The following is a 14,225-nucleotide window of genomic DNA, read 5'->3' on the forward strand; positions in this document are numbered from 1 at the left end:
TATATATATATATATATATGTTTTTTGAGTGATGATGCAAACAAATAATGAAGTGCAAGTATTTAGTCTGGAGGATTGTGATACCTGTTTGAAAAGTGTATTAAAATCATTACGAAACTCACAATGTTCCTCAATTTCATATTGCCCAAAAATCATCATGAATACATTTTGTGAAAAATCAATACATCATCCAGCTTTAGGAAGCAGCCAGGTAGAAGATAGAGAATGAAACAGAAGACAGGTCTATAAGAGGTGTTAAAGTATCTAACCTCTGCAGAGAATTGTGGGACGCTGGTCCTGATGGGAGGGCAAGACATAAGCTTCACATGACAAACTCAATAAACGTCAGCAGCCTGTGCTGCTTATTTCAATATAAACACACAACATGCTCTCACACACAGCAGAGACAGGCTGTTTACACTGTTTTTTCCTGTAATGTGGAGAGCACATAGAGCCAGACACACTGATGAGTGTAAGACAGGTTCTTACCGCAGGGTGGTCTCTGCCCAGGGTCTTCTCTCTGATGGCCAGTGCATCATTAAGGAGGTTTGCTGCCTCTTTGTATTTATTCTGGTCCCTGAAGAGCAGAAATCACACTCAAATCAATCTACTGCAATTCGTTGTGCAACAAAGGGCTGTTGCTAAGGTCTTTCAGAAAAAAGCTGTTTCCATGGCAACAGGGTGATGGCACAATAGCCTAATGTCCCAAATGCTTTGCAAACCGGATATTACCATAGTTTACAACAAAAGCTATAGATGATGAGGTTCTCAACCTATTTGTTTGAAGCACTTGTTGATACCACAGTGCGGTTTAAAGGGGTCATATGATGCGATTTCAATCTTTCCTTTCTCTTTGGAGTGTTACAAGCTCTTGGTGCATAAAGATCTGTAAAGTTGCAAAGACTAAAGTCTCAAATCCAAAGAGATATGAGCCCTCCTAAAATGCGACTCTGTTGCCCTTTCGGGCTTGAACTGATGGTAAAACTAACGACATTTTTAACTGTCTTGATATTTACTTTGAAAGCTGACGCTCGCGATTATGGTAAGGGGCAATAAATTTCTGACGTGTGCTTGTGGTGTTTGGCCAATCACAATGCACTGGATCAGCTGGCCAATCAGAGCAGACTGCGCTTGTCAAAGGAGGGGGCATTGTTGAAAACGACATGTTTGAGACAGGCGGGGCATAGAGGACCTACAATAATGTACAGCATTTGATTTTTTGAACATTAAAGCATGTCAACATATTCTGTTACACCAAATACACAAAATAATGATCTTTAAAATAGCATCATATGACCCCTTTAAAAAAAAAAAAAAATCTTACTGCCCCCAAACTTTTGAATGGTAGTCCACATACGTGAGCAGTACTTGTGACTAACATGCTTAAAACTATACAGTGAAGTCAGCTGAGTGGACAGTGAACAAATATACATTACAAAGCTGAAGTTTTCTGCTGACCTGTAGACGAGGGCGAGAATGTTGAGCATGGTGGCTACATCAGGATGATCGTGTCCAGATGTTTTCTCCAGATCTTCCAGAGCCTGTTTGCAGAGAGGAACGGCCACCTCATACCTGCCCTGCGAGGCGTACTGGATCACCAGATTGTGGAGGGTTCTGAGACGAGCGGGGATCTCGTAACCGCCCTGCTGCGCTGCTGCTACTGCACTGCTGTGAGGAGGCTGGACTGGTGGGGCAAGAGAGAATGAGATACGGTAAAACAAAATGTATAACACTTGGTCTTACAACTAAATATCTGCTGTGTCTATGGCTGTTTCGCTAGATCGCCATCTGCCAAAACATTGAAAACAACCTGCATGGTCACAAAAAATTGGGCTGCACGCAGACGGTGTGGGTTGGGGGGGAGGTTGTGGATCACGATGCCGGTTCAAAATCATGATGTTTGTCAGTCATCGTGATGGACGATGGTATCATCTATTGGCCCAACCTTAGTTCCCATACCTAGTGAGCTGCCTACCTAGACAGTATTTGTAGGCATGACGGACCCAAAACAAATGGTGTTCCACACATTAGAGGCAGCAATGATAGTGCCTTCAAAGGTGCATCGCTTTAGTATTTGTGGTATATATCAACAAATATAAGGAAATACCAGAATGCACTTTGGCAAACTCAGTGAAAAATGTTGAGAGATAAAATATTTCATTCAACATCTAAATATAAAACTTTTACTTAAAAATTCTAATAAGCACTAAAATGCTTACAGATATTTTGTTAGATTAGCAACATGCTAATATCAGACTATGGTAGAGTTTCTCAACTTTTCTGACTTGGAAGGCCCCCCATTGTCCAACACAGTATTTGAAGGCCCCACACATTCAGTAGGTTTGGATATTTGTGGTATTTCTGCTGTAATTATGTTTTCCAACTTTTTTATTAACAGAAACTAAGAGTGTTGATATTAAATTAAATAAAAACAATAATTATTGACGGGAGAAAAGAAATATGATTTCAGATTACACTTGATTTCATGCATATTTTCATTAGTTAGATTACTGTAATATATTAATAATAATTGTAATAATAATTAAAAATTATAACACACAAAATATATATATTTTAAAAAAAAATCTGATTTCATTTAAATACTTTTAAGTCATCTTGAGGCCCAGCACAAGTTTACTGAGGCCCTTGAATGGCCCCGCTATTGGAATGTAATAATTTGGTACTGGAATTGAAGTGTCTTGTGTGGTTCTCATGAGTGATCACAAACAGAGATGCTGTTAAACAGGGTGTTTCAAATCTCTCTTTTCAGGTTTCATTTCAGATGCTGCCAATGTAGACAGCAGCAGACATTTAACTTTCTTCTGGAACAAAATCTGTGTGTTTGAGTTAAGATGGTCAATTAGCAAAAGTCAACAAGTAGCTTCTTTCTAAGCACTTCTTACTGTCACTTATAGGCACAAGATCTAAAAGCATGTATTTCCCAATGTGAACTTGCCTCAGACTTAAAAGGCCGAAGCTAACTTCAAATTAGCCAACTCAAATAAACTAAAAATTATTAAAAACATGGCAAAGTGACAGTGAAAGGATTACATTGGCAGCACTTCAGGAATGAGAAGAAGAGATTAATGCGATCTTTCTTAGAGCAGATTAATGTCGGCCTCTTTGAAAACGCCTGCTGGAGATCATTTACTGCAAGGATGCATCACTGAGAGAGAAACAGCCGTCTGGCATTCATGTGTCAGAATGAGGGCTAATCTGAGCACGCTCAGGACTCGGCATTGTCAGCCTGCGACATATGATGCCGCAAACTCCCGTGCACTGGAGCGCTCTCTGTCACAACACGGCCCACGCTGCCCTTTGATCCTGCTCTGCAGTCAATGAGCCAATTATCAGGCAGGAGAACAGAGAAAGTGGAGGGGATGAAAGGAAATACAAGACAGGAAACTCTTTCTAGCAGAAAATAAGGAAAGGAACTGTTGTTTGTTTCCCTTCCCCCATCAACCCACTGCACATTTTAGTTTTCCATAATTTACACTTTTTAGTTGACTAAAATACAATTGTGGTAAAATATATGTATACGAAAAGAGTAAGAGGAGAATGTAATATATGTCAAATGAATGTAATATATTTTTTCACTCTCAAGAAAATTATATTTCGAGGTCATTGCACATTTTTTAAATATTAAAATGAAAAATGTCAGTGTACGGTGATGGTATCAGATGGTGATATGATATACTACAGTGAAGTACAGCGAGGTACAAAAGTCTGAGACCACATTGAAAATCTGTGATTGTCTCATTTAAACCCAGATATAAATAGAATATTTGTTTGTGTGAATATACATTTATATAAATATAGAGATTTATTTAATATACATTACTGTTCAAAATGTGGAGTCATTAAGTAAATTTTTTTTAAGAAATTAATATTTTTATTCAGAAAGTATGCAGTAAATTAATCAAAAATGACAGTAAAGACTTGTTAAAAAATATTCCTATTTCAAATAAAATGTGCTCTTTTGAACTTTCTATTCATCAAAGAAACTTGAAAAAAAGTAGCACGATTTTCACAAAAATATTAAGCTATTAATATACTGTGTAAGAAATGTTTCTTGAGCACCCAAACAGCATATTAAAATTATTTCGGAATGAAGACTGGAGAAATGGCTGTTGAAATCACAGGAATAAATTACATTTTAAAATATATTAAAATAGAAAACAGTTATTTTAAACTGTAATAATATTTCACAATATTACTGTTTTACTGTATTTTTGGTCAAATAAATGCAGATTTAGTGAGAATAAGAGAATTTTAAAATCCTTACTGACTCCAAAGTTCTGAATGTTAGTGTAGAAATGTAATTAAAAATATACATTTTATATTTATAATTTATTATATTTATAAATGATCATTTATTTCATTATTATTTATTTTTTTGTCACATTAAAACAAATGTAAGCAAATTTGTGACAAATTGTTTAAAATTAGAAACTTTTTTTACTAGTGGCCTCTGACTTTGCTGAGACTTGTATACCATTAGCCTGAGTGGTTACCGCTTTCTAGTATCATGGTATGTCAATAGTACTTCATACCATAGTGTTTTAATTGGGACAGGTCTATATTTTGAATTTGACTTTTCTATGTGTCCTGTGTTTTGCCAGGTCAGAGGACCGGAGATGAGTGCTACTTACTGCCATGGCCCGGCTCATCCTGCTCATCTGGGAAAAGATCATCCAGTGTCTCCCTACTGGAATCAGAGTCCTTATCATCCTGATGAGAGTGAGATGGAAAGAGGTGGAGAGAAGCACAGAGTGAGACTTCAGAAAAAAAGATACACAGAGATAAAGGCTCTATGATAGACTTCAGGAGGAAAACAAGATCGAGTCTCACTGATGGGCTGAGGTCCTGGTCATATTTCTTGAGCTGGTTCATGAACTCCAGATGTTTCTTCTCCTCCTCCAGCTGGGCCACGCTCTGCTCACTCTTCTGCAGCCGCTGCTGGGTTCCTGCCAGCTCGTCTCTCAGCCACTGGTTCTCCTGACACAGCCTCCGCACCTGGAGAACAGGAAAAGCAGCCTCAGGGCATTTTCACACTAGAGCTTTTATACTCATTTGTGGAAGCGAACAGCAGCAGACCACTTTTTCAGCAGCCCTACTTCAGGAAATATTTTCCCCTTTCTTTTCCCCAGTCATTAAAAGAAAAATCCTCAATAAATCCATAAACCAAACCAACCAGCACAGAGGTGAATAAGAGCATTATAAGCCAAAAACATTATCTTATATTTCTAATCTTTAATGAGGGACATGCATGAAGCAAAACTATTAATAATGAGTCATAAAAAATATATATATATTACCATACATATATACTGTATATATATACCTTACCATATACAGTGAAAACTTGCATTTTATGTAATTTTACTGTAAAATACTGTCAACTGTATGGTTTTTGGAAGTAAAAACTATAAATTACCATATCATTTACACTGAAAAATACAAAAACAATAAGATGTGTTTGTGTTACATATATGTTATTTAATTGTTTAATGCTTTTCAATAACGGTGATATGATTTTTAAACACATTTCCGATATTTCGATATACATTACCAGTTTCCCATACATTGATTTATTTGTGGCGTTTGACTTCGTTGAATAAACATTAGCACTGCACGTTTCAAAATCAAAACGCGGCGCGGGTGTTTTATATGAATCTCTGAAGGGAACCGACTGTCTTCAGAAAAGTTTCGATTACATTTTCATTTTTATCTGATAAAGTACTGTTCATGAGCGGAGCTGCTTTGATTACAGCCATTACTGGAGAAACCGCAAGTTCTACTGCTCTCACAGCACCTCCTGCTGGCAGACAATCAATTTGCATTTTTAATAAGCCCGCCTCCAGCAACAAGTTTTTGTTGTTGCTCTTTTTTTTCTGCAGCAACTCTCAGCACTTTTCATATTCTTTATCTTGGCTGAAGCACATTTGTTTCAATCTATAAGAATAATGAGCCGCCCTACATTACCAGTCGAAAGTTTTTGAATGGTAAGATTTTTTTTTTTTAAGAATTCTCTTCTGCTCACCAAGTCTGCATTTATTTGTTCCAAAGTACAGCAAAAACAGTAACATTTAGAAATATTTTCTATTTGAATATATTTTAAAATGTAATTTATTCCTGTGATCAAAGCTGAATTTTCAGCATCATTACTCCAGTCTTCAGTGTCACATGATCTTTCAGAAATCATTCTAATATGCTGATTATCAATATACAGTTGAGTATTTTTTGATGTGACTGGTATGTTAGAAGATATTAATAATTAATAAGGTGAGTCTGAGATGTTTATTTGACAGTGATTTCACATTTCTTGTTTGTATGAAGGCTAAATACAAATAAAAGGTGAACATTAATTTATTTGTGCTGTTTTTTTTTCTAAAATATTATATGGTTTTATATGAGGTGTTTCATTTGGTGAAATTCATTTTTCATAAGTTTGTATGCACAGACATCTGTTGTGGGCGTTCTTGGCAGTTTTTACAAGGCTGTTTTAAATAGTGTTCATATCGATATCAGAATTATATCGTATCGACCGAAATTAAGAAATATATCGTGATATAAATTTAGGCCATATCGTCCAGCCCTATTTCTTGGTAACTGTTTGTAATTTAGTAGCAAGCCAAGAATTTGATTAATGTGATTTTAATTTAATTAAAAAAAACTGACTTGTTGACACAACTTGGAACCAAATAATACAATGTGAAATACAATGTGAAAACATATCAAATTAGTGCAGTGGGATGGAATTGAATTTGAGTTTGGATCTTGCAATCAAACCAAATTTTTGTACCTGTGCGCCACTGAACCCAAGAGCACGATTTAATTTTTGATGTGGTGCAGTGTGTCTGTGTTTGTACCTGTGCTCGAAGCTTCTGTTTCTCTGCCTCCACTGCACTCAGATGCCCTGACAGAGCCATCATCACCTGCACCGATCGATAAAAGAAAGAAAAAGAGAGAGTAGCCTTTCTGTTACTATGGTTTCAAGCAAATTTATAAAAAAAAAACATTTCCCCATTTCATCCCACTTTGGAAGCATTTCCACACTGCACCTGTGCTTCGCTAAGGCCCAGCTCTAGCATCTCCATAGAGCGTTGGATCATGGCGGTCTTCTCCTCAACAGCACGACCCTCCTGGCTCTGTTTGAGGCAGTGCAAGGTCCCCATCAGCCCCTCCAGGATGGTCTGATGTTCAGCACGGAGCGCCTCCAGCCCCTGCATGACCTCCCGTGTCCGACATAGCAGCTCATCCTGGGACAGCTTCTCTCCGGGGTCCCCCTGCCCATCTGTCTCCTTCACACACACCACGCTCGACATGTCCTCACGCATCCTACAGAGAGATACACATCACAAGAATGAGAACAGAAGTCTGGGAACTTCTCCTGTTAAGATGAGTGTGTTTGTATAATTGATCAAACATGAAAAGACACTGAAGGCAATTAAATGGGAGTCGTCTCTTCTTTGTTCTTGTCCTTGTTCTTGGAACCCTTCACGAATAACTCAAGTCACTGTAAATGTGAGGTGGCGAAGAAAACTCTACGACTTTCCAACATCTCTAGGAAAAAGAATGAATTCCCTACCAACTCCCATAAAACACCATGTGAACTGGACCCAGAATGCACTGTAGAAGTTACACGGCCAACTGAACCAAACATCTCCTCAAACCGAGTTTTATTTGCTTTTAATCCAGATTTGGCTTCTCTCACTGAGCCAAACATCCACATTGCCTTCAGGAACATACATAACGGGACTAGGAACCTATAGAACGGCTTGCGTGTAGTAAATCTGCTTAGCCCACTTGCAAAGATTTAAACAATGACAGTTTCACTTAACAGTATTCAAGTTGAGGCAACGGACATCAGCTAGAGCAAGATGTTAGCTCAGATTTAACCAAATTAGTTGAGATGGACTGCATAGATAATCAGATTTTTCAGAGAGTGGTGCTTGCAATGGGCAAAACACACAAACATGGGCAAAACAAATGCTATGGTGCTCTAGGTGGTTGCCAGGGCATTGCTATGTGGTTGCTAAGACATTTTTAGCATGTGCTATGTGGGTATTAAGGTGTTTTGTGTGGTTTTTAGATGGTTGCTTACTTATCCAACATTAGTCTCTATGATATTCTGGTCTCTAGATATCTAGGCTCAGATCTCTTCCTCATTGGAAGTCAATGGGATTTCGGCTTGTTTTAAAGCCTCAAGTGTACTTCACTTGTGCACATTAAGCCCAAAGTATACTTCAGTTTTGATGTGAATGCTTAGCGAATACCTACAGCAAGTAGAGTGGAATGTGGAAAATAAGTGTGCTCTACACTGTTGGTACTAGATGGACTCCCCGTCAGTAGCTTTTCGACTGATTGAACATGTTGAATTGGCGGCAAAGCCCTGCTACAGATTCGGGTGTGCAAGGTACTATATTTTTCAAAAACTAGATTAAAAATCACATTGACTTATTGTTGTTTACTTCCAGAACCTAGCTGTTCTTGCTCAACTGATTTATTCTTCTGAGAGTCATAAATGCCATATGTGTATGGGGTAAAACCATGAATCAAAATGTGAAGTGAACAACGCTTTCCATTTTTGCCAATACTCATGATAGTACTCATGTTGATTAAATAAATGTTCCACGATTCGAAGCCAAATAATACAATCCATCATATGGGAGCAAGGAGATGGAATCAAATTAAATTTTGGACTTTGCAATCAAACCAAATCAGTGTGCCTAGATCCCTTCTTCATTTGTCTATGGGATTTTTTGCTTGTTTGAAAGTATACATCACTTGAGTATATCAAGCCAAAAGCATACATTAGTTTTGATGTGAATGCTTAGCATATGCCTACAGCTAGTACAGGTGCACATCCACTAGTGTATTCTGCACTAGATGGACCCTGCATCGGTAGCTTTTCAACCAGTTGAGCATGTGGAATTGTCGGCAGAGCCCATTGGAGAGAGAGATCACTCTGATTGGCAGTTCAACTAAGCGAATCGGTGTACAAGAAGAAAAACGGAAGTGACATCAAGAAACCGAACAAGTCAGGAGGGCGCACACAGTTGCTTTGTTTTGGGTCCACCTTTCAGTTTGAATGACAAATACAGACTATTGCCACCTTGTGATATGGAGAGTTATTTCCACTCACACAGGTGCTGAACACACATACTAGTTGGCCGTGTCTTTGCGGTGTACTCAAGTGCAACATTTCCGCCCCAAATGTAGGCAACTTGATGAAACATCGCAATAGGTTTCCATTGCCACTAGCTCTTTGATGTCGGTTTAATGTGTCTCGGCCACCAGGTGAAATCATACATGTTATCTCTAAGGAAAGTAAGAGCAGACCACATAATTTGAGGGATCATTCAAGTTCGTAGCACAAACAGTGTCATATGAGTTACACACCAACGTTTAATACTTACTGTGAAGTATTCATCACTAATCATAAGTATTAGCATAGTAGCTTGCTTTAGCAAACACAACGAACATGGAATTCAAAACTAAAAATAAGACAAAAAGTAAGTTCACTCTGAGGTGCAACAACATTGCAAACCTTCAAGAATTTGAGAGGCTCCTTACTCTTCCTAGCCTGACACAGGGACACAAAGCAGCTGTCATTGTTGTTGCCAAGACACTACTCACCTGGTAAGGCAGATCACGGTTGCTAAGGCAGTGGGTGAGGCACGTTAGCGTAAGCGTACTGGGAGTTGCAAAAACCCAAAGAGAAAGAAGAGAGAACCTGAGATTGTTGCCCTTTAAAACGCAATACATCCAGACTACAGCGAAGATGTTGGGAAAACCTATTCATTAGAAATGAACACGTCTCCTCAGCTTTCCTTTCTCTTGTGAAAACAACCGTACAGTCTCCTCCCTGCAATGCTGATGTAAAGAAGAGGTGGGTCTACGTGCTGCTCCTGAGCTTCGGGCCTGTGCTGTATTCCTGCAGGAGGGGAAATGGGAAGCGAGACGGCAGAGATTCATGTGACCCATAAAGTAGCTCGTCATCTGGCATGTGACAACCACTGAGCAAGAAATACCATTGCATGATGGAAATCAAAGTACTGATTAATGCTGCACAAACTGTTCAGAATATACTAATTTCCATAGATCTTTTCCAACAGGGACCACCCACTAGGACTCTCATTTAACCTAGAACCCCCAATAATGTTAACAACAACGTTAGATATTCTTGTTAACAATATATATTAATTGCCTTAAGAATATTAACAAACATTATTACATATGTGACCCTGGACCACAAAATCAGTCTTAAGTCGCTTGGGTATATTTTTAGCAATGGCCAAAAAACATTGTATGGGTCAAAATTATAGATTTTTCTTTTATGCCAAAAATCATTAGGTTAAGTAAAGATCATGTTCCATGAAGATATTTTGTAAATTTCTTACCGTAAATATATCAAAACTTAATTTTTGACTAGTAATATGCATTGATAAGAACTTCATTTGGACAACTTTAAAGTCGATTTTCTCAATATTTAGATTTTTTTGCACCCTCAGATTCCAGATTTTCAAATAGTTGTATCTTGGCCAAATATTATCCTATCCTAACAAACCATACATCAATGGAAAGCTTATTTATTCAAAAAATTGACCCTTTTATGACTGGTTTTGTGGTCCAGGGTCACATATGGTTATTATGAATATATATTAGAATGCAAGACCCTTTTTTTGTAGAATTAAAAATAATCGTTATTTTAACGGTCAATAAATTAATAATTATTTTCATTTTTGGTTGATAACCAATAAACTGCAGATATTAAAATGGTAAACTATTTGTCTAAATAAATTAAGAATAAAACACTAAAAACTAAAATCTATTACAAGTGACTTCATATGTACGTATGAAAAATGTATACTAATTTTGAGACTTGCTAAAGATTATGTTTAAGTGTTGCTAATAAAATCATTAGTGTAGTTAAAGATTGCGATTGTTAGTATTAGATGGCAAATGTAATCGAAATGTAAAAAAAGACTAAATGAGAATGTTCAATTAAACATGCAATTAACCAATGCTGATAACCATGCAGTCTTGAAAAAAAGACTGTCCCTTTAATGAGGCACAGTTTGTTTGTGTTTCACAAGTTTTGACAGTTTAGAGCTCAATAGCATCTGGCGTTAGTTACATTGTTGTGAAGAAAAGAGAAGTGCGAATGGGATGAGTCAAGAGTGTGGCAGAAATCTACATCTGCCCGGTGTCTTCATTTATATGTAAAATAGACATTTTAGCGTAGGTTTATTCCAAACTCAATGCTGTACGCATAACTCTTACATATTAGTTTCTTTCCTTAAAACGGCACGTGTTAACATTCACATGAACTAAAAACAAGACATTAATTGTGATTATATTCATCTTTTGATAGCCCTGATATTTTTAAGTCATTATTTTTGATTTAAAAATACAAAATTTGAATGTTTCCAAGTACCCCTGGATTGGAATTAGAAGTTAGAAGCAGGACAGATTTTTTTTTTCTTCAGTGGGTACAAATAGGTTTTTAATCACACAAAATTCACAGCTGTAAACTAGTAAGAATAGTGAAACAGTGAACTATTTTGAATAGAACATGCATAAGCATGCCAAATTCAGCAATACCACCTGTGTTTATGTTGTCTTGTGTGCATCAGTCGTGCAGCACCATGGCAAGATGTCATGATAGACAAGAGCAGAGGGAAAATTTACACTTTTCCCAAAGACAAAAGTGCAGTGTGAACAAATCCTAACAGTATGAGATCATATGAGGACAGATAAATGAAAACCACTGCAGGCCTGAACACCTCCTACTCAATTGCATGATAACAATCAATCCTTTATTACTCAATCTGGAGAGGTTGAGACGGAGCACGCTAGAGATGCAGTATTAAATAGAGGAAGTTACGGTTTGAAAGCAGAGAGCTGAAGAGATTGAACAGGTTGGTTTAAAGGCTCATTAGAGCTGTTAAGCCGATAGAAGTTCTCTAGCATGACTCACAACCTATCACTAAGTCTATTGGGAAATACTCTCCTGTGACCTCAGGGGGAAGGGAGAGGGGGGTCGAACCTAATGCCTGTAACTATAACAACATCCTTGCTGTCGAGTCACAGGAAGATATATTGCTGACATTACAGGAAGGCCACACTCCAAGGGAAAAAAACAGGACAGAGATTAAAGGAATAGTTCTCCCAAAAAATGACAATTCTATCGTTTACTTGTTCAAAACTGATGTTCAAAACTGTTCAAAAATTAGAATTTTTGAAGACTGTCCTGGTCATTATTTCAGTAGCCTAGAATTTAAGTGAATAAGGATGTGTATCATAATAATAATCCATACAATAATCCATCCATATTGTGTGTTATATTCCAAGCCTTCTAATGTCATGTAACAGCTTTGGATGAGAAACAGAACAAAATTTAAAGTGTAATAAAGTCTTATTTGTATCACACTTGACGTTGTTCATTGTTTGCTCATAACTGGAGTCACTTAATCATGCAGATTTATGCTACAAGCTCTTTGTAGAATTGTACAGTAAGAAAGTTATTTCCCTTAACCAGGAAATTAATGTTCTTAGAATTGATAGACAGTTGACCCTGAGAGGTCAGCTAAATATCTACAGCGGATCTACATATTTATAATTAATTATAACTAGTTATGATTAATTATTCATATTTCCCCATGAGCTGATTCGCTACAGTGTTATTCAGTGAACATTTTGACATCCACCCTGCATCATCTAAAATAACATGTAAATTTAACTCGGTTTCATTCATGACTTCACTTGGTTTTAGTTTCAGCATCATTACTCCAATCTTCTGTCTCACATGATCCTTCAGAAATCATTCTAATATGCTGATTTGCTGCTCAAGAAACATTTCTTATTATTATCAATGTTGGAAACAGTTGTGCTGATTAATACTAATGTGGAAACCGCGATACATTTTTTTTAGAATTCTTTGATGAATAAAGTTCAAAAGAACAGCATTTTTTTTTTTGAAATAAATATCTTTTGTAACATTGTAGGGATGTAACGGTATGAACATTTCTTATCACGATCATAGTGACCAAAATGAACACGGTTATCAGTATTATCACGGTATTGCTAAAATGTGCTGGAAAAGTACTGACACACAAATCATTTCACCAAGTTTTACATTTAACATCAACAAACAACAAATAAAATTAGTTTTTGCTTGCATAACTAAAACAATAATATTGTCAATGATGTCCGGATTTTAAATGACAACATGACTGACAACAGTTTATCTAATAGCATGTTCAAATATCTAATGTAAATGTTCAAATAAAGCTTTGAAAAAGTTTCATAAATGGTAAACCTCACATTTCAGCTTTTAAATAAAGAAGTCAAAATGATAATTGATTAATAAATGATTATATGTATTTATCTGCTCCATAAATAATACTAGATACCTTATTGTTTAAATGTGTAGAATCCACATAAGCTTGTTTTTCATCAACCGGTCAAAATTTACAGCAGGGCATGCTAATTCGGTCCGTTTTTTGATCTACACACCTTTCACTTTTTAAGACTAAAACAAAAGATGAATTCATTGTTATTCTTAATTAAAAAGCATAACAACAATAAAACAGTAAGATACAATGACAAATTATCTTAAAAACGAGTAAGACGAGGCATGGCATATACACCACATGCTGTATTATATACCGACTAATAAATTACAGAATGTTTAGCAAACACTGAGGAATCAAATAAATAAAAAAGAGAGCCTCCATCGCATAACGTGAGGTAAACAGCAAAGATAACAAGCTTTTCAAAATGAAAACAAAAAGAAAAGTAAAACTAAACTTGCTGTCGGTGACAGTGCTTGCATGTTTTTGTCCCACAAGAATACCAACACGTTCACCTTCGGTTTAAGAAGCGGTCTTTTACTTTACTTTAACATGAAACCCATCCATCGTTTCCTCAATATTCGCGTCATTTTTGCTGCACGCAGCTTCGCGCTCCTGACGCGGCGAGTATAAACCAGGCTCTACACTCGAAGCGCTGCGCAGCTCAAACAAGTCGCGCGGTTTCGTTATGCTTTCAGTTTCGTTTGCTGTTTGATGTTTCTCCCATGTAACAAAAATGCAGTGCTTATGAGTTAAACAATGCGGTGGTCGCGCCAGTGCGACCACAGACAAAATTTAGTCGCACCAGCAGAAAAAATGATCTCAAAATGCGCCCATTTGGTCACACACTAGAGCCCTGTGCAG

At 37.0% G+C, this 14,225-nt stretch overlaps 1 protein-coding gene across 1 annotated transcript in view; it reads right to left on the reverse strand.

The window, feature by feature from the left end:
• Positions 1 to 14,225, reverse strand: part of LOC107589570 (kinesin light chain 1-like) — a 32,781-nt gene that overhangs the window by 13,639 nt on the left and 4,917 nt on the right. The window contains exons 2-7 of the mRNA XM_016278060.1: positions 7,065 to 7,341; positions 6,873 to 6,938; positions 4,852 to 5,016; positions 4,653 to 4,731; positions 1,459 to 1,684; positions 490 to 577 (exon numbers count right to left, since the gene is read on the reverse strand). Coding sequence (XP_016133546.1) covers positions 490 to 577; positions 1,459 to 1,684; positions 4,653 to 4,731; positions 4,852 to 5,016; positions 6,873 to 6,938; positions 7,065 to 7,340 — 900 coding nt within the window. The 5' untranslated portion in view covers position 7,341. The remainder of the gene's footprint in view (positions 1 to 489; positions 578 to 1,458; positions 1,685 to 4,652; positions 4,732 to 4,851; positions 5,017 to 6,872; positions 6,939 to 7,064; positions 7,342 to 14,225) is intronic.

This window comes from Sinocyclocheilus grahami, unplaced genomic scaffold (assembly GCF_001515645.1).
Source record: "Sinocyclocheilus grahami isolate Dianchi unplaced genomic scaffold, SAMN03320097.WGS_v1.1 scaffold117.1, whole genome shotgun sequence".
In the NCBI taxonomy this organism is placed as follows: domain Eukaryota; kingdom Metazoa; phylum Chordata; class Actinopteri; order Cypriniformes; family Cyprinidae; genus Sinocyclocheilus; species Sinocyclocheilus grahami.